Source organism: Cyprinodon variegatus, unplaced genomic scaffold (assembly GCF_000732505.1).
Source record: "Cyprinodon variegatus isolate N-32 unplaced genomic scaffold, C_variegatus-1.0 Scaffold555, whole genome shotgun sequence".
In the NCBI taxonomy this organism is placed as follows: domain Eukaryota; kingdom Metazoa; phylum Chordata; class Actinopteri; order Cyprinodontiformes; family Cyprinodontidae; genus Cyprinodon; species Cyprinodon variegatus.
This window is the reverse complement of record NW_015151008.1, coordinates 328831-351591: the sequence shown is the minus strand read 5'-3', so window position 1 is coordinate 351591 and position 22761 is coordinate 328831. Positions and strand designations below refer to the sequence as shown.

The following is a 22761-nucleotide window of genomic DNA, read 5'->3' as shown; positions in this document are numbered from 1 at the left end:
TTTCAGTGGCCCTAATCCCCTTCCGTAGATGAGTCCTTTTTTAGTGACGAAGCCTTTAGAACAGGAAAGGAAGCGCTTTATTTTTCTATCACTTCTTTTTTTTTGTCAATATGAGAAACCTTTAAACATTTTAAACAGCTGTATAACCCAAACAGACTGATGGAGGACAGTAGTTGTTTCTAAAGGTTAACTGCTGATGCCTTCCATTCTTTTAATTATGTTAATTAATTCATTAATTAGTACCTCTTATTAGCAACTGGTTGATACTTCAAACCCTTTAAACTGGTTTTTAATGAATCCTGGATTCTGAAGCTGAGTCTATTCTTGTTTTTAAAGTAACTGTCAGTCCTTTAGTCCCCCGCAGAACATTAGTGAGGACTAAAAATGTAGTAAATAAAGATCTGGCTCTGAACATGCTTCCTTTCAGGGCAAAGTCAGACAGTGGCTGGTCCCGCTGAGCCTCAGTGGCACGTCTCCTCCAGCCTAAAGAAAGCGCTTGGTCAAAAGCCGGTGTTCATCCAGCCAATCACAAGCTTCACAGTGAGCCACGGGGAAGTGGCCCGCTTCCACGCGCGCGTATCCGGCACCCCCAAGCCGGAAATCAGGTGGTTCCACAACCGACAGCCGGTCCAGCCTTCCAAGAACGTAGTGTTCCACTTCGACGAGGTGACCAACGTCGCCACGCTCATCATAGTGGACGCTTTCTCTGAGCACGCGGGGCAGTACACCTGCAGGGCAGCGAATAAAGCCGGGGAGGCTGCGTGTTCGGCGAGCCTCACCGTTATCAGAGCAGAAGAAGAAGAAGGTAACACCTGGATGTGTCGGTTTGCTGCCAGACTCCCTCTAAATCTTCACGTTCCTTTCTTCGAGTTTCATTCACTCTTCTTCAAACTAAAACCTGAGAGGATGTCCTGAACCAGACCAGAACTTTATGGGTTGAGGGTCTCAGCTGCAGGGTACCACTAATACGTTTAGATTACTATATTCTGATTCTCTGGAAGCAGAGCAAGGCAGGAAATGGGTGTCCAGCCAGAAACAGGACCTTATTTTTAGGATTTTAATGTATTTAAACACCTAAAACGAATCAAATCAGTTTAAAAATTTCATCAAAATTACAAGATAATTTCAATTTATTTACCAAAACTCTCCTCCTTAAACCTTTTTCAGATGTTAAAGCAGTCAAAGTTTTTGGTTTTGATTCATTTAGTTTGTAAAGCGGTGAAGTATCTGAGCAGCAAATCACCAAACAGAACCAGTTAGGGAGGAAGGAGCTGCTTTGGATTGGTGCTCCTGTAAAACCGAAACATCGGGACATCCCTCAGACGATCTTTAGCCCTGACTAACACCACAAACCTCTTCTTTCAAATCTTCCATTTGTTTGACTCCTGGAGTTGTCACCTCCTCCTTCCTGGTCTTCCCTCCAAGGATCAATCCCATCATTCATCCAGCCTCCCTTCTTCTCTTTCTGCACAGTAAACTTCACACATTAACCTCTTTGATCATCCTTCCTATTTCTCCATTGTTCCAACCAATAGAACCGTTCTCTTCCTCCATTCTCCCTGGACACCATCCCTTTTTCTTTATCGCTTGTATCCGTTGGTTTTGGTCTATAAGCTCCAATCTGTTGGTTTTTTTTGTTTTTTTTGTATAACATCTAAATCGCAACACTTTGTATTTTTATTATTCATCAAAATATCATTTTATGACTCAATCCTTAAATTATCCATTATATTGTGATTACATCTAGCAGTTGTTTTTTTTGTTTCTTTTTAATCATTGAAACCTTTTTCTCAGCAAAAAAAGAATCCTTTTCATGTTGGGTGATGTTGCTCTCTGACATTAAATCCTTGGCAGGCCATTAAGTTCAAGCCTCTGTGTTGAGAATTTACATTCATCAGGCATTGCATTATGACCACTAACTGTACATGCTGGGAAGCTGAAGCCACAATCCTCCCCCTCTGTTCAGTGAGGGTTTTTCAATTTTAACAAAATACCAATCACATTACCAAAGCCTGACCAAAGACTCAATAAATCCAGAAGAACATGCTATGGGTCTTTGATTTGCATCTGAATTGGAATATGCTTAAGAGAATAGACATTCACGCTGCTTAAATACATCAGCGCCTAAACTACTGGTTGCTCTGTGGGAGCAGATTGAATTCACAAAGACTTCTGGATTTGTGTGAAAACTAAGCCAAAGTCCAGTTCCCTCAGTTAGAATAGAATAGGATATACTTTATTGTCCCCTTGGGAAAATTTGTCATGGACCCAAGTCCGCAGTGCCTATTATAAGCTGCCATTAGATACTTATTTATGGTTATATAAGCAGTTTGGTCCTAAAAGTTGATGTGATGATTACTGGACTGGAGAAGGTATGAGAGCTAAACATTTGGGTCAGGACAGCTCTAAAATTTGCAGTGCTCTTTATGTTTGGAGAATAAACCAAACAAGAAACAGTAGTGAACGAGGCCACATGCTTCTCCAAAAAGTCTCACCCAACAGTTACTGTAGCTCAGTTAGCTGGGGAAGCTCATTCATAGTCTTTCACAGTTAGTTTAATTTGTAGACCAATCAGGATAAACACAGCTTTTCCTGCATGCCTCAGGAATGGAGCGAAGAGCTTTGGTGTCTGTTAGATGTTCTGATCTAGAGAGGATCCATGTTGTACACCTTGGTGCCGGTGTTCTGTCAGATGAGCATACCCAGTCAGACCCGTATACCCATAGTCAAAACCCGTTCATCCCTTTAGCTTATTCCTTTAGTTAATCCCTTTAGTTTTGAACGAAAAATACACTTCAAACTACCTCAACGGGTGTGTATCCCTTTAGTCATGTACAAAAAAAACAATTTAATTACTTACTTTTTGGTGTTTTTTGAAGCGTATGGCGATCTGACCTTAAATTGTTTTTTTTGGTACATGACTAAAGGGATACCCGCACGTTGAGGTAGTTTAAAGTGTAATTTTCAAACAGAACTAAAGGTATAAATGCAAATCTGACGTCTTGCGCATGCATATTGACTATAGCTATGCTGGTCTGACAGAACCCCGACACACCTTCAGAGGTTTAGTGGTGTTTGCAGCAAAGCTCAGACAGAAACAGCACATTGTACACGTGGTCATAAAGTGATGCCACCTCCATGTGTTAAGAGGAATTTATTTAGTTTATGGCAGAGCTGTTGCATCGTCAGGCTAACTGATGCACTGATGTCTCTTTCCTCTACAGTGACTCTTGTGAGGGAGCAGATTGAAGCCACAGTTGAAGAGGAAGTCAAAGGTAAGAGCTCGCCTCTATGGCCTTATTACAAACGATTACTGCGATCACACCAGAGAACACAATGAATGGAAAAAAAGGGACAGTTTAACCCGGTTCCTGACTTTTCTTTGCAAAAGTAGTCTGTTAGCAGCTAACTCTGATCCAAGCTGTGGTTCTGAGATGTTTCTTGACACGGAGAAGCCATGAAGGTCCTGATGAGAGAAACTGATGTGCAGATGCATGCTTGTTGATTGGATCAGAGTTGTCCTGCACCCACAGACTTGGGAACAAGATAAAAAGTTGAACTGTCCCTTTAAGAAGTATGTTATTTTCCACAGTTGCATGTGAGATTTCTGCGATTCAAAGGAAAAACTCCACCTGTTTCTTCTGTTTTGATGACATTCCATGGTTTCCTCCAGGAGAAGCACTGAAAGAACTTGCTTGTTCCAGTTTTTAAAGACTTTGCATCCTTAAACTCATTTCGGCATGAAGGTTCCCCTGATCCCAGAGAAAAAGGCACAGGATGTGTGTCTTTTAAAGCTCTTTTCAAAGACTTGAAATGCCCTTTAAAAGATATGGAGGTCTTCTGCATCTGGGACTGATACAGTCTTCCTGCAGAATCTGTCCTAGCCTGGCTTGCAGATAGTGGGATGTGATTCCTGTGGTTTGCTTCCAAAATAACACCAGTCAAACTATATTAGTTCGAATAAACGCCTTCTCACACAATTTTACGGCTTCATTTTCTTTTTAATTTCCTGAAATGAAAAATCCATATTGGAGAGCTTGAGCTTCATTCATAGCCTGTTAAAGATTAGAAAGGGCGTTTATTCTGCTGTCTGCAAGTCAGGTAAGGAACATTCTAGCAAAAGCGCAACCATCAGAAAGAACAACAAGCGAATGTTGGCCGACATGTTTTAACAATCATAAAATAATCTCTCTTGAAGAAATTTCCACAGACGAAGGATCAAAACTTCCTGCAGGTTTCTAATAAAAAGAATCAAGTCTTGCGTTTATTCGAACAAATATGGTGAGTGAAATTATTTTTTATGGCATTGTGACTCCCTGCATGCATTTAATATATTCCCATTAAAGATCATCCTATCCATCTCTCTTTACCCCTGGGACGCTTGCCGTTCTGACTGTCGTGTGCTTTTGTTTGCAGAAGCGTTGTATCACCGAAGGGAAGACGTACGCAGCATCAATGAGCTCAGCGGCACCCGGCAGCTCCGCGGAGCCTTCTCCGACACTGAGGAGTTTCTCGATCATGGCTTGGTGTCGGCTAACCGCTGCTCCAGCAGAACCTCGTCAATCAGCTCATGGACGGAGAACATTAAACCGTCCTTCACAAAGAAACTCAAGTTCCAGTCGGTCCTTGAAGGGGAACCGGTGGAGTTAAGGTGTAAACTGGTGGCTTGCCCTGTGCCAACTGTTCTTTGGTTTCATAACAACAGATCTATCCCCAAGGAGCGCAGACGTAGGATCTTTACTGACAGCAAGATGCACATGCACACCACAAGTCTTATTATTGATAGTATCAGGGAAAAAGATTCTGGCAGTTATAAGGTGATGGCCTTAAACTCAGAGGGTTCTGCTGAGTCCACAGCATCACTTTTGGTTTCGCTCAGGGAGGAGCAGTCTGCTAACTATCTAGGCTTTGTCCGGCGCTCAGCCAAGGCACATGAGAGTGTGGACAACTTGGCAGAGCAGAGGAAGGAGAGGAAGTTTAGGGTTGATCTTAGATGTGTAGGATCTCCGTTTGACAAGATGTCCAAAGTCCACCAGGGTAGGTCCCGATCCAAGACTGCCCTGGTGCGCACCGTGTACTTTAGATCTAGTACAGGTTCTTTAGACAAACAATCAGAGAAGGAATCCAGACGTTTGGAGACTGCCTCTGAGCGTGCCCCATCCCCTCCCCCCATGTTTGACAGGTCGGAGCGATTTAATGATAGGTTCAGTGATATCTACTGCGACCGGCGCACTGGAGGTAGATTCAGCGATAAGTTTAGTGACAGGTGCAGTGACAGGTACAGTGACCGGTTCAGCGACACTGAAAGCCTCCACAACGAGGTGCGGGCAAAGCTTACAACCCTGCAGAAAGCGGTGAAACAGAAGAAGAGACTTTCTATTTCCACCATGTCCTCTTCTGAGTTTGAGGCGGAGTCGGTTGCTAGTGAGTCCAGCTATGCAGAGTATGTAGAGAGGTTGAGGTTAAAGCCTGCCTCTCTGCCTGATGTCCAGCATTTCAGCCGACCACAGGATGAGGGTGAGAAAGCCTCAGGCAGGCAACCCTCTCACCCTAGGACAAGACACTCATTTGAACCTCAGTCTAGAACCAGAGCCATTCAGATAATGAAAGGTGAGCTGGTTGGCATGACTTTGCACCAGGAAGAAAGAAAATCAGTTGATAAAATCACAGAACAACTGGAGGACAAACCAGCCGTTGAGTCTCAAGCTGATACTGGAGTTCAGCTAATGGTAAGTAAATATCAAGTGGAAACTGAAAAGACAGAGGTTGGGGTGTCCCACAAAGATCTGGAACCCAGGATTTGTGTTAAAAAGGATGCTTCGCTCCTCAGTGGAAGTGAGGAAATATCTCAAATCCCAGAAAGCTCTGAAGGAGATGATTGTTATGAGAAGGAATCCCTGAGAGCCCAGTATGAGAAGAGCTTGGAAGCTGAGAGGAAAGAGTGTGAGGACAAACTCCTTGCCTTGCGGATTCGGAAATGGCAGCAAGGAAGCGTCATGTCAGAGCAGGAAATATTTCACCAAGAAGCTGATGTTCCTCTGCAAGCTGAAGTGGAGTACATGGAACCCACAGGATACTCTTACTCCCATCCGGAGGTTCTGGAGGAAAAATCAACTGAGGGAGCTGAGACCACACCCTCTTCTTTCAATAAATCTCCCATGTTAAAGGCAAGTCCACTAGATCTTGAGGCCCCAACTCCAAAATCACCTAAAATAAAAGTCAGAGGACAGGAAGTAGAGAAGTCTCCTGCTTTTGATCCTGCTAAACCAAGAGCTAAACCAGAGGAGTCTCTGAGGGATCACTATGAAAAAAGCCTGGAAGCTGAGAGGGTAGAGTGCGAGGAAAAACTTCTGGCTCTACGAATTAGGAAATGGCAGCAGGGTGTGCGAATGTCAGAGGAAGAGACCTTTAACCCTGAAACCGATCTGCCTTTGCCAGCCGATACCCAATACATGAAGCCCCAGGACTGCATTTATACTCAGCAGGAGGTGGTGGAGAAAGGACCACCAGTTGATCCACTTCATTCTCACAATCCAAAGTCAAAACCGCACACAGTGGCAGTTAGAGCAGTAGAAGAAGAACAATCTGCTGTCCTACCTAAAGCCAGAGTGAAGACCCAAATAGAACAACAGGAACCAGAAGTGCCGATGTTAGCACAGAAATCTCCCAAGATAAAAGGTAAAACAAAGGAAGGGGAAGTTCAGTCACCTAGGGCAAGAGTCAGAATGGAGAAGAAGTTATATGAGAGGACTGGAGAACAACGAGAGCTCCAGCTTTCACAAGAGAACATCTCTGAACTGAAAAGTGAGAGTGAGAAGTTTGTCAGTGAAGAGGAGGCCCTTACTCAGAGGATCATGAAATGGCAGCAGGATGTTCTTCTGGAACAACAGCAGGCTGTGGAGGTAGAGTCAGATTGGGCAGAGCATTATCCTTCATTACAGGCTAAGATGACTTCTGAGGTTAAAAAAACCTTCCCAGAAACCTCTGCATTGCCAAAATTTCAGCAACCCCTGTTGGCCCACAACCAAAGGGTTTTTCCTGGACAAACAGCTGAGGAGAAGTTGCTGACTGGCTCATCCTCAACCGCTTTCGAAGACCAGAAGGGGAATATCTCTCAGTGGCCACCAGCTGAGGAGCTGCCGACAGAAGGCCGTGAGACAAGACTGCAGACAGACAGTGATTACTTTGTAAGTGAGGAAGAGGCAATGGCTCAGCGTATCAGAAAATGGCAAGAAGATGTTGTTGAGCAAGAAGAGGTGGCTGAGCTGGAGTCAGAGTGGGCTTTGGACAATCACTGTAAACAAACTGGCCCTGGGTTTGAGTCTAGTCTTCCTCCAGTGCACCATGAAATCCATCATGATTCATCAGTTGCATTTCCAAATGCAAAACTTCCAGCTGCTCAACAAGCTGCAGAAAATGAGCAGTCCTTTGTCACACCGACTCCTCCCAAAGGCAGGACTTTATCTCTTAAAGTGGGTTCCCCTGTTGCCCCTGAAAAAGTTGTTTTACCTTATCACCCTTCAGTTCCATTAGATGATATGGGAGGAACAGCTGAGAGAACGATGAGCAGGGAGCACTATTCTGAGTCCAGCAGCAGAGACAGCCACCAACGCTTCCAGACAGATGTAAGAGATGAGAGAGGTTTAAAAGAGGAGATAGGAACCGCTGGAAAGAAGAGTGGATGGAGACAAGGTTTAGCAGGTGCACAAAAAGATGAAAGAGATGAAGATTCGTTTAGACATAGAGGAAATGGAGAACAAAGATCTGCACAAGCTGCCAAAAAAAATGAGTTTAAACATACCGAGTATCAAAGGGTAAAACAAAGCAATACAGAATCTCCAGGCTCTCCCCCGATATTTGTAAAACAAATACTTTCACTTAAAGTTAAAACTGGTGGGATGACTGAGTTTACTTGCCAGTTCCAAGGTGATCCTCTTCCTGATGTTAACTGGCTCAAAGATGGCAACCAAATTGCAGACAACCCAGATTATGATATCATTAGCAAATCCTACCACTCTAAGCTTACTGTATTTTATCCAACAACCGATCATGAGGGGAGATATGACTGCATCATAACCAACAAGCACGGAAAATCCATCTGCAGTGCTACTCTTGAGATTTCAGATAAGAAAGCATCCAAAAAGGTCCCCCAGGAAGTGGTAGTTACAGAGGAACTGGGGGTGCAGGAGACTCTCTTAGAGAAAGAAATTCAGACCTATATGGATACTGGAAAGGCAACACTGCAAGTTCCTCAAACTGTGGTCCATAAACGCCGATCCTCAGATGAATCATTCACCTCTTCGCCTGTAGAGATTCGGATTACAGCTGCAACTCCTCTCCCTGAAATGCCTGAAGAGAGTATTGAGGAACGATTTCAGGCTTTGCCGGAGAGAAATCCAGAGGTGACCAGTGATGATGGGGCTTCACAGACATTGAAACATAAATTTACCTTCTCATTTGATGTGGTGGGAGAAGCCCCTTGCATTGTGAGTGAACTAGAGAATGTGACTTGTTCCGAGGGCAGCACTGCAGTGTTGGAGTGCATTATCACTGGGGATCCTGTTCCTGAAGCCACCTGGTATTTTAATCATACTTGCCTTGATATCATGTCTGGTAAATATCAAGCTGAAGTAGATAATAAAGTGTACAGACTTTACATTCATGCTTTTAGATGCGTAGATGCTGGAATGTACAGATGTCTGGCTAAAAATAAGCTTGGGGAGGTCACTAGCATCTGCCATGTGTCAAGTCAACTCCACAAACCTGTGCAGTTTTCAGAGCAAGGAGAAGCAGTGGAGGGAGAAAGCATCACTTTATCTGGAAGAGTAAACCAGTTCACTGGAGAATTAACTGAGAGTATCAAGAAACCTGCCACTGTAAACATGTCTGCCATTTCTTTTACTGAGGATAAACCTCTAATTTCGCATCCTCCATCGGATATGGGTGTCAAAGCCCCAAAGTCCAGATTTGCTCCTTCTAAAGAGCCCCCAACTCTGTCAGGCTGTGGTCTTCACGGTTCTGCTGCCATCATTAAAGTTTCAAAGATCAAACAAGCTTTTGAATCTGACTCACCAGTTGCTCTAATTACACCTCCATCTCCTGAGGAGCAGAGAAAAGAAACACAGTTTCCAGAGGAGTTTATACCTGCTTTGGCCATTTCTGCAGACCAACAACAGGAAGACATTGCCCTCAGACTGGACAATGCACCAGCAGAACCTCCTTCAGTAAATCCTTATGCTCCTGAAGTAACTGAACCTGTAGTGTTGGAGACTTTCCAGGCCTCTGGGGATGAACAAGAAACCAATGTATTGGAAAGTCATGATGCTCTGAAACACTTTGTAGAAGAGGCACAGGAGTCTCAAACGCTGTTCAGGCCAAAGCCACAGAAACCTGTTTGTCTCGAAGACCATATTCAGACTGGTAAGGTTGAGATGATCAGAGAACAGACCAAGGAACAGTTTGACAGAACTAGCAGCTTCATTCCTTTCAAGTCCGAGAAGGTTCCTACAACCAAACGTTTGGTTAGAGCTCCTGCAGAGGAAGGTGTGGCACCAAAAGCAATTTTTGGACATTTTGAAACTGAGAAACAGTTTATGACTCAAGATATGGATTTCAATTTGTCTCTTGGACTTGATGCAGCTATAGTTGAAGAGTCATTGGTTGAAGGTGGAACTCTCAAGGATGGGTTTGAAAAGAGATCCATTTCAGAGGAGATAAATGAGAGTATAGCCATTGGTGAAAGGTTTATGTCAATCCCAGAGCCATCCATGGACAGTGGCATATATGTCAGTATGCCAGACTCAAGGACTGACGCAGAAGAACAAACTGGAGATAAAGCCAGGCTTGAAAAAAAAGCAAAATATGCTGCGGATGTAAACCCCATACGCCCAAAAAATATCCGAAACCAGGACATAGACAATCCAGTAAAACCACCTGCTTCTCAACTGGAAGAGGAAGGAGCTGCTCCAGAAGGCGCCTTGGCAGCTGAGGCTGAGGGAGGAGCAGTAGAACCTGGCCCCATGGAGGAGGAGGAGGTCACGTTTGGGGCTGTGTACGAGTACTACAACCCTCCAACTGACTGGGGTAGGCCTCTAACCCCCGAATCTGAGATGTCTATAGAGATTGGTAGTACTGTGAGCGAAGAGATAGCTGAAATTCCTGAAAGGTTTTACACTCCCGGCTCTTCTACTGAGGTTTCACAACCAATTGCAGAGTCCCTTCACACTCTCAAATCACCACCGTCCTTCCACACTCCCAGCTCCGATGTACCTAGTGGATTTATGACACCTGATGAGTTTCCCTTCTCTACAGTACAGCATAAGAGACCCTCAACAGCAGGTTCCACTGAGAAGTTCTTCTCACCAGTTCAGTTCCTCGACTCTCCTGCTGATGAGGGTGTTAAAACTGATACAAATGGAGGAAGTTTGGATGAAAATAGATTTCTCTCTCAGGGAAAAGGGTCGTTAGGAATGGCCACCCTTCAGGAAAAAGTGCAGGGAATCCCTCCAGCTTTTCTCAAGCCTCTAATTAAGAAAAGAGTGTTTGAAAATGAAACACTGACATTTTACGCTGAGGTTTTTGGCCTGCCTTCCCCTGAGGTGAAGTGGTTCTTCAACAAAACCCAACTGGTGGCAGACGAGAGGGTTAGAATGGACAGAGATTGTGATAACATTACGTTAGTCATTAATAATGTCACCAAAGCTGACCAGGGAGAATATATCTGTGAGGCTGTGAATTATGTTGGGGAAGCGAGAAGTGTTGCTCTAGTGGTGGTTGTGTCACAGGAGGTAAGGTTCATGCCAGCACCTCCTGCTGTCACTCATCAGCATGTGATGGAGTTTGATGTAGAGGAGAACGACTCCTCCCGTTCTCCATCGCCTCAGGAGATTCTGCTAGAGGTAGAACTGGATGAAAATGAGGTCAAGGAGTTTGAGAAGCAAGTTAAGATCATCACCATTCCTGAGTACACTGAAGACAACAAGAGCATGATTATATCGCTGGACGTGTTACCCAGTATTTATGAGGAGGGCACTGTAGATTTTGTCACTCAGGAGCATGATGACTTGAAAATAGCTTTTGAGGTCACAGAGATGCCTCCAAGGTTCATCAATCCAATCTGTGACATGGAAACCCCGGAGGGTACCACTGTTATGTTTGAGTGCTCTCTAATGGGAATCCCATCTCCTATTGTGTCCTGGTTCAGAGGGGACAAAAAAATCCCACACAATACAAAGAAATACCTGCACTCCTCTGATGGAGATAACCACTTCCTGAAAATCTGTAAGGTAACGACACAGGACAGTGGAGTTTATACCTGCAGGGCGATAAACCTTGTTGGGGAGACACTGTGTCGAGCCTCACTGGTGGTAATAAGTGTGAAAGCCTTTTCAGGGAAGACCAGAGGCAGGGAGCTGACTGCTGTGTCTTTAGGAAGCGCTAAAGTCCAACCCCAGAAGTTTGATCTGATGGTTGGCAACACGTCGTTTGATGGTGAACAGGTGTCTGAAATTGAACTTGAGTTTGAGTTTGAGCAAGAGGGCGATGAGTCGCAGCGGGCAGTGAGGTTGGTGGCTAACACTGATCACCAAACCAGTGAACAAGGGCAGAAATATGTTAGTGTCAACTTTGATGTGTTTGCTGAACCGGCAAAGGATGAAAAGATCGAGTTCAAAGGGAAGTCTTCTGATATGTGCAGCTTTCAATTCCAGGTGACTGAGGTTCCTCCAAAATGCATCATCCCATTGACTAACGTCACTGCAGCTGTAGGGACGCCTGTCATTCTCCAGTGTTTGGTGAGCGGCAAACCAAACCCCACAGCTCAGTGGTACAAAGACGGAGAGCTGGTCACTGACAGTAGATGCATAATCCAGGAAAAAAGCGCTGGTCATTTTAATCTGCTCATTACCAATGTGACCCAGAGTGATGCTGGGGAGTACAAGTGCTTAATCCAAAACTCTGCTGGCTGCACTGAAACAGCAGCTCTGCTGAAGATTTTCTAGAGGTTAAGGCTTAGTCACACAAAGATAAACCAAAAAAGGCAACTTTGAATTGTCTCTTTTACAAGGTTTTCCCCTTTAACTGCTTACCTGTCAACCACAGAGACATACAAACTAAGCAATGATTCATGCACACACAACCCTCATAGCTGTGAGGCTGCAGTGCTAACTAGCTGCTGGCAAATTTATTTCACATGTGCTTCGGAACTGGTTTAAAAGCAACAATGAGACATGCACCAGAGTTTCTGCTGTCCTGCTCTGTGTTTCTGTTTGTCAGAATGTTAGTCTGACTTGTCATTTAAAACCTGATTAGTTTTAGTCCTGGTTTAAGTTGATAACACACAGAGCTTTACTGTTTGAATGTTTTAGTTATGCTGTTTACTTGACCTTTGCAACTGTCCATGTAAGGAAAATGACAAGTGCAATATTTAGTCACAAATGTTAAACTAAAGTTTAGTGTTATTGGTGGAAAAACAACATGTTTGCACTGATGATACAGCAAAAATAAAAATAAGCCTTTATGAAGATACTGAGAGATTTATTATATTTATATTGTATGTTCTTGTTCTTACAGTGATTACAACAGATATTTGTTTGTCATTATTTATCAATTTATTTTATTATTTTTTATTAGAAACCTAATTTAGGACAAGATGAACCATTTTGGATTTTGGTTTTCAGACAGCTTAATATATGAATGAGTTTCTTAAGATATAATTTATTATCAGCTTTAATTTTAATGATCTATTCATTTTCTAAAGTTCAGTAACATTAAAATGAGAGTTTATTAAAAAAAATCTTATCTGAAATATATTTCAAAAACCTTTCAAATGTTCTGTATTACTGACTTAAACCATTTATTTTGGTGATGTTGTTCGGATGCCTCATGATCTGGATGTATTTTAGCTTTTTCAGCAAAACAATTAATCTGGTTGAAAATTAAGAGAAAGAGAAGCGATTTTAAAAAAGGACAACACTGTGAAACTTTTTTAAGAAACGAAGGTTTGAATGTTTTGTATATATATATGTACTGTTAGGAGTGTGTGAGTGCTCTATAACATAAGAGGAAAAAAAAACAATGAGAAAAATGTAGTGTTAACATAAACATTTGTGGCTTATCTGTACAGTTTAGTTTGTCTGAGTTTATACAATAAAATGTTTCATGATGTAAAATTTGAGTGTGAATATGATTTGTTTAAAAAAAACTTTAAACCAAGATAAAACGTTGTTTTTAAAAAGTGGGATTTTATTCTTACTTTTGGGTCAAATATCATCATGTTTTTCTTTCACATGTATTTAGGATTGTAAACCATGATAATTGTATGAGTAATATAAAACTAGTAAAAGACTGCTAATTATACAGCTGAAGGACACAGAGAATGGATGTCATTTGAAACGCTTAATTTAATAACCAAGAAAAACAAAAGGAGTGAATGTAAAGTCTACAGCTCTAATTAAATTAGCGTAAAATGACAAGATGAAAAGAACATTTTAACTTTTTAATACATAATTTTCAACAAAAAAAAAAAATGGATAACCATTACTTTTTGCAGCTTATATTATGTTTGATAGGGTGCCTCAATCCATAAAAACGTGAGAGAATAACACACTATATAGGTATATGAATATATAGTATAAATACACAGTATATCAACAAAATGAGTTTTAGAAAAATGTCATGTCTGAAAATATATAATAATTTTCACCCATCAAACAATAAGGAGACATCCTAAATTTTTCTTACTGTTGAGCGAGCTAAATGAAAAGTTTAGTTAGTCCATTTTATAGAAAAGATTTAACTGATGAACAACAGTGTTGAAGGCAGTTGAAAAGAAATCAGATGCACATGGTATAGAAATGTAGCCTGGCCAGCCAGACTAACTTACACAGGGTCCAATTCATTTAGGATCCTACTGTGATACTGTCCGGTCTAAAACAGACCAGACCAATTACAGTGTGGGAAGCGAGCCCATAGTAAGTGCTTTTTTGTAACCATAACAGTCAAGACTGCAGCTTCAATGGAGGGATGTGTTATTGATGCCCTTCATTATGTCCTGAAGGAGCTAAAAAATGTTAACAACTGGTTGCTGTAAGAGGATTTCTTTATAACAAAAGCAGTTTTTTTTTCATCACATCAGTTATCTGATGCGTATAACCTGTTTCTGCTGACTCTTTTAGTCACACCTTTAAAATCTGATCTTTTCCAGACTGATATGCTGGCCAGGCTAAGAAAAATGTCCAAAAAAACTTTTGCAATTGAAATTGTACCCAATTGTAAATTCCAAAATGGTTTGCAAAATCAATTTCAATGATCTAATGTAGAATATATCACAGGATTGTCTTTTTCAATCCATTTGAGTCCAGCATATACTTTCTGTTAATTAACTACACCTACGTTTCCAATAAAGTGTTGAATCCTCATGGAAAGAGTTTTCTTTTTGTTGTTGTAATTGCTTGCACTAATTTGTTTATTATAGGTTTAATTTGTGGCCATTGTTTTCAGTGTTGCTTAATATTTCCCGACAGAGAGTTCTAGCACCACCATCACCACTGTGGAAGAACGAGAGGAAACCTTCTACACTGGTGTCCAGTTACCACAGAAATCTAAAACACTTGAACTCAAGCCAGAGCCAAAACGTTACTCTTCCACTTTAGAGAAAAAGAAAGAAAAGCCAGTTTTCCTCAGCCAGCTGTCTCCAGCAGCCATAGCCTCAGGGGAAACTGCTAGGCTTACTGTTAAGGTGTCCGGCTTTCCAAAGCCTATTGTTCAATGGTCTCACAACGGTAGGGTGATAAAGAGTTCCTCAGTTTACAGAATGGTAGAGGAGAAGGAGGAATACACCTTAGTGATCACCAAAGTTACTTCAGAGTATGAGGGCGAGTATTCTTGCACTGCTACCAACAGGTTTGGGCAGACAACATGCACAACATACCTAGAGGTGAAAAAGCCTGATATCAGCCAGGCAGAGAGGTGGGTGGAGAAGATGTTTAAGGTCACAGGTCAACCACCTACTTTTATTGTTCAGATCCAACCCGTGAGGTGTTCAGAGGGAGGGGAGGTGTATTTTAATTACAAAGCCACAGGAGACCCGGTTCCTGATGTGAAATGGTTCAAAGGGGCTTTCCAAATCCAGCCCAGTAGAAACTGTATAATGGTGGCCAACCCAGACGGATCCGGCCTGCTTAATATCAAGACTGCCAAACAAGAAGACAGTGGCTTATACACATGCAAAGCCTCCAACCAGTTTGGTGAGGCGACTTGCGGAGCTGAGCTGGTTGTGTTTAAGGAGTCGACCAAAGACGAGCAGCTGACCATAGTACAGAAGAAAGCCTCTAAAGTGTCAGTATCAGAACAGGCAACGGAGTCTCGTCTGTACCAGGTCAGTCTGCCTGGCCAAGACAGAACCCGGTCAGATCAGATGGTTTACACCATTGGCACCGAAGACAGGAAGATAATTCCAAGTGAGCAGGTGAGCTCGCTTGGAGAGGTTAACATTTCTGCTGCAACTATCCATCGTGAGATGTTGACACAACAGGCTGCTGTGCTTCAGACTCATGAGGTAGAGGAGCGTGTCTCTCTGGTTTCCACTCACCCTCCTCAATCATCAGCTGTTCCAGGGAAACAGCTTCACATGGCAGCATTTACATCCTCTGTGGAGGAGAGTCAGGGTCTCACAGAGCAGCACTGTGACCGCCTTCAAAGCCCTGAGGTCATTGAGCTGCAGCTAGCAAGAGAAAAACAGTCAAAATTAATGTCTGCTGTGGCGGAGGAACTCACCCCTCTTTCTACTGTCAGCACAGAGCCTCTTCATGATAGGCAGCCTGCGAAAGTCCAAGCAAGTTCCGAGCCCAAGCAGCTGGTCAGCGGATATCAGGTGGAGTCACAGCTTTCTATCATGAGAGAGCAGTCTGAGGATATCCCTGGACAACAACAAGAGAAAGGCTACAGGGTTAAGGAAGGTGACAAGATTTTATATTCAGCCCAGTCTGCAGAGAAACAGCCACTTGAAGAAGGCCACACAGTTGAGCTAGCAACTGCAGATACTGCTGTAGAATCCACCAGTAAGAAAGAACCGAGCCGACCGATTTTAGCCTCAGTAAGTGAGTCTAAACAGACCTTTTCCAAGGAGACAGAGTTCTCCTTGCAGATGCCTGCTGAGGAGGCAGCCCAGTTCTCTAAGGATAAGATACTGAAGGCGGCGTTAAATGCTGAAGAAAGGCAAGTACTGCAGGCTGACCCCACGCAAGAGCTGCCATGCATGGAGAGCACTGTGACTATTCAGTCAAAGGTAGAAAGTGGAAAGGTGCTGCACCTGCAGGTCATCACAGACCAGGACCTCCTTCCATCTGAGAAGAGTTTCAGCTGTGAAAAACCTGAACATGAACAGGCAGAAACCAGGACGAGTCCCACTTTGCTGCACACTGTCAGTCAGGATGAGCAGAGAACAGTTATTTGTGAAGACTCATCAGAGTTTGAGGCCAAGGCCACTTCAACAGCCATTCAACCCCAAAAAGAGGCTCCAACTCTGTTGCATCTTCAGTCAACCCAACCTGTAGAGGTGCTGCCCAAAGAGGATCTTCTCACAGCTGAAAAGCCTGATCAACAGGTGGCAACTCAAAAGCAAGAAAAATCAAGAAGCCATGCAGCCATGTCAGAAGAAAGGAGGGAGTTGACAGCAAATTACATTGCTGAGCTAGATTTGTCAGTCAGTGGAGTTCAGTCTAAATGTCGAACTGAACCCAAGCCTCATAATATCCTCCAGGTTTCCTACCAGCCCATGCAACTTCCAAAGGAAACCCCCATTACTGTTGACTTTAAGCACCAGAGAGCTTTAGTGCAGAAGGAAGATCGCTGGAATGTGATGAACGTCACCAGTGTAGCAGACAGTCAGGTCTTAGAAGAGGGTCATGCAGAAAATCTGTCAGGTGTAGACACATTCAAGTGTCAGACAACTGTAGAGCCCAAAATGCCCACTGAACCAGTCCAAATCGAGGAGAAGGAGATCTCCACCGAGAGCAGCATTTCTCTGGAGGCAGCAGAACAGGACTTTGCTGTTCAGATCCAGGAGGGTCAGTCCATTAGGCAATCAATTGTGATGGATGAGAAGCAAGTATTGACAGGGGAGCACTCTCGAGAAATCTGCAAGTCGGAGTCAACAAAAGTTGTAGTTAGCACACAGCCAAAAATGTCATTGATGGTATCAGAATCTAAAGAGAGCACAATTCTCCCCAAAGAGATGACGTTTTTGATTCAGTTGCCTAAACCATCCAGTCTGAACATACAGCGACAACTTAGAGAGGCTCTCCAGTCTGCTGTGGCCAGTGACCAGCCTGTCTTGCTGGCTGATGTTGTTGGAAGGTTCCAGGCTGTGGAAGTTCAGGAGGTCAAAGTTCAGCGAGAACCCAAACGCTCTATGTTTACATATCTGATTACAACAACAGGTGCCCCTGTAGAGATCACACTAGCTTTTGAAGGGGAATACCCACAGACAGCTGATCTTAGGACCGAACTTCAAGCAGCGTTCCACTCTATAGTCTACCAGGAGGCCCATGTTCTTACCTCAGAGCGCCCGGGCACCATGCAGCTGGACAAACCTCAAAAGGCTCAGGTTACCTCAGCCAGGTCGAAGCAAATGCTTTCTACAATGGTAGAGACTGTGCATGTGACAGAGGGCACAGTAGATATAACAGCTGTGAAATCTCAGGCTGCTGCACTTAAGCTTGAATCTAAGGTCATAGATCAATGTGCTACAGCAGAGAGACTGGTTGCAGTGCAAGAATCCAAAACAGAAAAGTCTGTTTCATCCAAGACTAAAATAACCACAGAAGCTCAGATGGCCTTTGAACAGTCAGTTAAAGTTGCAAGGAAAGAGGTAAAATCTGTAATGGTAGAATATAAAGAAAAAGACGAAGGGGTTTCTTTAGTCCCTACTGCTCTGCCTCCTTCCTTCACATCTACTGAACAAATAGATGTCAGCATCCAGCAGGAGCACAGGGAGGAAATCTTCAAAGAAGAGTTTACAGTATCCAGACCAGAGCAGAGAGAATACCCTGAAATTGTCATGTCCCTAGAGGACTTGTCCATAGAAGAAAATAGCGAAGTCACTTTTAGCACAACCATTAAACATGTAGTGAAGGTAACTTGGTTTTTCAATGGCCAATTGGTGAAATCTGGCAAAGAGTTCAAGTGTGTACAAGACCATGACACATACTCACTGATTATCAACAAAGTTGTCAAGGAGAGACATCAAGGCGAATATGTTTGTGAGGCTGAGAATGAAGCCGGCAGGACAACAACGTCTTCAAGACTCACTGTGGTCCCAAGAGGTTTGCTAACAGGAGAATTATTTGTACCATTCATCCATTCACCCATCCATTTCCTCTGAGATCAACTACTAATTCACAAGTTTATTCATTTCAAGCCTCTGTCAACATTCAAGCACTTTGTATCCGTCACTTTGGTTTTTCTCTCCATTTCATAGCTCGGCATGAGCACTGTTCGCAGGGCACTGGATTCTACTAACTCACCTTGTTCTGTTTGTTTCATGTCTTTCTTGATTAGTATGTCCAAAAGACCAGAGTCACCATAGTTTTGCAAAGGTCACCATAAGGTCCTGTGGTCTATTACCACATTGCAATATTGGTCAAGCATCTGGTCTTTTGGACACTCTCAAAGCCTTTTTAGAATCACTTTGGCATGCAGCATCAATGGGGTCTTAAACTTTGTTCTGTCACAGTCTTAGGTCCATTCTTGCCACATTGCCAGTCTTTCTGCATGTTAGAGGGCTTCAACTTGCCATTGCAACACTTTCAAGTTTTTTTTTCCCCTCCTCCTTTTAGCTGGAACCATAGCCCCATTAGAACCATCTGGGGTTAATGTTCTTGCTCTTCTTCTTCCTCACAGTCATTTTGAGTTGCCTTCCACCATTGCTGTACATTTCACCTTTCACGTTCCTTATCTGTCCATTTCTTTTACATACAATGATAGGTGGAGATAACATAACTAACATCTACTTTTAACTCTTTTCATTTGCCACAGTGCCACCGGTTTTCAGGCAGAAAATCAACCCTGTCGAGATCAACGTTGGGGGTCAAGCAAAGTTTGACTGTGAGACCGAGGATGCTCCGAACGTGACCTTTAAATGGTACAAAGCTGGTATAGAAATAAGACAGAGTGAGAAGTACCGGATCATCAGCAGCCATACAGGCTCTTCCCTGGAGCTCCTGAATCCTGTGAAGGCTGACAGCGGTGAATACTCCTGCAAAGCTTCAAACCAGCACGGCTTTGACAGCTGCACCGCCTCTCTCATCGTAACTGGTAATGTCCCAGTGGGAACTTCCTTTTTTCCAAGTGGCTGTGCATGTATTTGTTGGAGACAGAGAGAGAGAATTATATTTATGTTCTGTTTTAATGTTACTCGTCAACACTGAAAGGGTGGTGCTTGTTTGATTCCTGCAGTGGTTTTAAATTGTCTTCTCTGTGAAACACACATCCCTCTACATGTTAGAAAGTTTTGTTTGTTTCTGATGTGTCTTGCAACTGAGTTAAGCGCTCTGTATGTCCTACCTGCTTTCTGTAGAGATGTATCCACCAGTATTTGTTTCAAAACCAGAGCCAATGACCCTATTTGTGGGAAAACAAGCCGTTCTTCAATGCTCACTTACTGGATCGTCACCAATGGAGGTTGTCTGGCACAAGGACAACTTAGCCATAATGTCTGAAGGGAATTATGTCATAAAAAGTGAAAGGAACAAATATTCTCTTCAGATTAAAAGTCTTGAGTTGGCTGATAAGGGGGTGTACCTCTGCAAGGCCTCCAACAGCGTTGGCACAGCTACTTTTACCACAGATCTTACGGTTATAGGTAAGCCCATCTTTGTTAGGACCTTTCAGCCAACGTCTGTTGCTGTCAATGACCCGCTGAGGCTGGAGTGCCAGGTGGATGAGGACACTGCTGTGACTGTCACCTGGACAAGGGATGGCAAAAAAGTCCACTTGAGCATGGACTGTAAACTGTCCTTTGAGGATAAGGTGGCCATTCTAGAGATCCCCAAGTCCAAACTGAAGGACTCTGGGATATATGTTTGCACAGCCACAAATGAGGCTGGGAGCTCCTCCTGTGAGGCTGTGGTTACTGTACAAGGTAAGAAACTGCAGGTGAAAAATCTCTGGTGGTTGTTTGCACTCCCCTCCAGCTGTTGCTAATGTGTTGCTGTGTTGTCCTTTGTTTTGTATTTTTTAATGCTGATGCTTTTCTGTCTGCTTTGTTAATGTGTATAAAGTCTATGTGTCTCTAAACACTCTTTCAGAGCCTCCTGCTTTTGTCAGGAAAATGGAACCTAAGATTACCTGGAAGCAGGGTGCAGCTGCACGTTTACAGTGCAGCATTAAAGGATCGCCTGAACTTCACATCCACTGGTTCTGGAACGACATAGAGCTTAGTGATGGAGAGAAATATAAAATCACCTTTAAAAATGGAGTTACATGCTTGGAAATATTGAACCTCCAGGTGACAGACAGTGGGGGTTACACATGTGAGGTGTCAAACAATGCCGGTAGTGAGAGCTGCAGTGCTCTGGTTGCTGTTAAAGGTTTGTCCCTCGATAGGCTTCTGAGATTGTTTGTTTTCAGCTTTGGAATCCTTGGTTTTAACTAAATACACCAAAATCTTTTGACATTCAGAGCCTCCGTTCATTAGAAAAGACCTGCAGACTGTAGAAGCTGTGAAAGGTGAAGCAGCTCACCTGGAGTGTGAGATTGGAGGAACAGCTCCCTTTGAAATCAGTTGGATAAAAAATAAGAAGCCAATAACAGGTGATCAGAAATATAAAATCATTTCCCAAGACTCTCTTTCAAGGCTGGAGATCCAGACCTTTGAAAGTGCAGACATTGGTGATTACCAGTGTGTCATATCCAATGATGTTGGGAAGGTAACCACCAAGGCCTCAGCTAAGCTGAAAGGTTGGTGAACACTTTACAGGCCGAACAACAGTGCTGCAACTTAGAGTCTGCTTTTAACTTTTAACATGTTTTTGTAGAGCCGCCATCTTTCTCTAAAAGAGTTGAAAGTGTTACAGCAGTGTTGGGAAATGCAGTCAAGCTACAAGGAACCATAAAGGGATCAGCTCCCATTACTGTTAAATGGCTGAAAAACTCTGAAATACTCAGAGACGATGATCCAAACATTAAGATGGTTTTTGAAAATGGCATCGCAAGCCTTTCTTTAACAGCAGTGGCGATTGGTCATGCCGGAAAGTATTCATGCCAGGCAGAAAATGATGCCGGGCAGCAGAAATGTGAAGCTACCCTGATTGTGCAAGGTCAGAAGAAATCTTTGATGCAATTTTTTCACAGGTTGTAAAAAAGTCTTTCCCTTGATGACCACTAAATCTGTTTCACACCAGAACCGGCTAGAGTTGTAGAACCTGCAGAGTCCATTAGTGTGACTGCAGGCGAATCAGCCACGTTTGAGTGTACAGTCTGTGGAAGCCCAGAGCTGAAAGTCAAGTGGTTCAAAGATGGGAAGGAGATGATCAGTGGGAGAAAATATAAGATGACTGTGAAAGACAACGTAGCCATCATGAAGATTTTGACAGCGGAGAAAGGAGACACTTCGGACTACAGGATGGAAGTGTCCAATAAAGTCGGGAAAGACCAGTGCACATTCTCAGTCACCGTATTAGGTTTGCTCGCTGTTTCACAAATAGTAATAAGAAAAACAGGTTTTTGCATAATGTTTGGGGTTATCCATTATTTAAATTCTCCTTCTGCTTGTCAGTGTAAAACTTTTAACGGTTTAGATTTGATTAACACAACCAGTATTATTTCTTATTCTCTGTCATACTAAGTTTAAGATTTCTCAAACCAAATACTTTCTGCTTCACCTTCCTCTCCAGTCCGCTTGTTCAAGTTTTGGGGGGTTTTCTAGCAAAAAATGTAGGCAGTTGATTTTAAATTGTTTAAAAACCCTTTAGTGAATTAGTGTGGGAAATTTTAGGAACTTTGATATAGAATCACAATTCTAATGTAGAAAAACCAACTCTCTGATCAATAACCCACAAAAACAAAGAAAAGTTTTTTCCAACTCTTTCTCACTTTATCCTGACTTTGTTTCAATTAAACCTAAAACAGCAAGAAAATTCCTATTTCCTGTCCACCTCCAGTTTACAGCATGCCAACTTTCTGTCATTCCCCACTTTGGAGCAAGCCTCTTTCCTGTCCTCTTCCACTGTGGAGCAAGCCTCTTTCCTGTTCACTTCCCATTTGGATCATGCCTTCTTGCTGTCATTCTCCACTTTGAAGCAAGCCTCTTTTCTGTTCACTTCCACTTTGGAGAATGCCTTCTTCCTGTCATTCTCCACTTTGGAGCAAGCCTCTTTCCTGTCCACTTCCACTGTGGATGATGCCTACTTCCTGTTATTGTCCACTTTGGAGCATGCCAACTTCCTGTCCACTTCCACTGTGGATCATGTCTACTTCCTGTCATTGTCCACTTTGGATCATACCTACTTCCTGTCATTCTCCACTTTGCAGCATGCCTACTTCCTTTCCACTTCCACTGTGGATCATGCCTACTTCCTGTCATTGTCCACTTTGGAGCATGCCTACTTCCTGTCCAATTCCAATGTGGATCATGCCTACTTCCTGTTATTGTACACTTTGGAGCATGCCAACTTCCTGTCCACTTCCACTGTGGATCATGCCTACTTCCTGTCCACTTCCACTGTGGATCATGCCTACTTCCTGTCATTGTCCACTTTGGAG

The 22761-nt window shown here is 43.1% G+C and overlaps 1 protein-coding gene across 1 annotated transcript in view; it reads left to right on the top strand.

Moving 5' to 3' along the window:
- Positions 1-22761, top strand: part of ttn (titin) — a 206646-nt gene that overhangs the window by 33766 nt on the left and 150119 nt on the right. The window contains exons 41-48 of the mRNA XM_015391676.1: positions 3225-3275; positions 14523-18323; positions 19036-19314; positions 19577-20140; positions 20307-20588; positions 20680-20958; positions 21036-21317; positions 21402-21680. Coding sequence (XP_015247162.1) covers positions 3225-3275; positions 14523-18323; positions 19036-19314; positions 19577-20140; positions 20307-20588; positions 20680-20958; positions 21036-21317; positions 21402-21680 — 5817 coding nt within the window. The remainder of the gene's footprint in view (positions 1-3224; positions 3276-14522; positions 18324-19035; positions 19315-19576; positions 20141-20306; positions 20589-20679; positions 20959-21035; positions 21318-21401; positions 21681-22761) is intronic.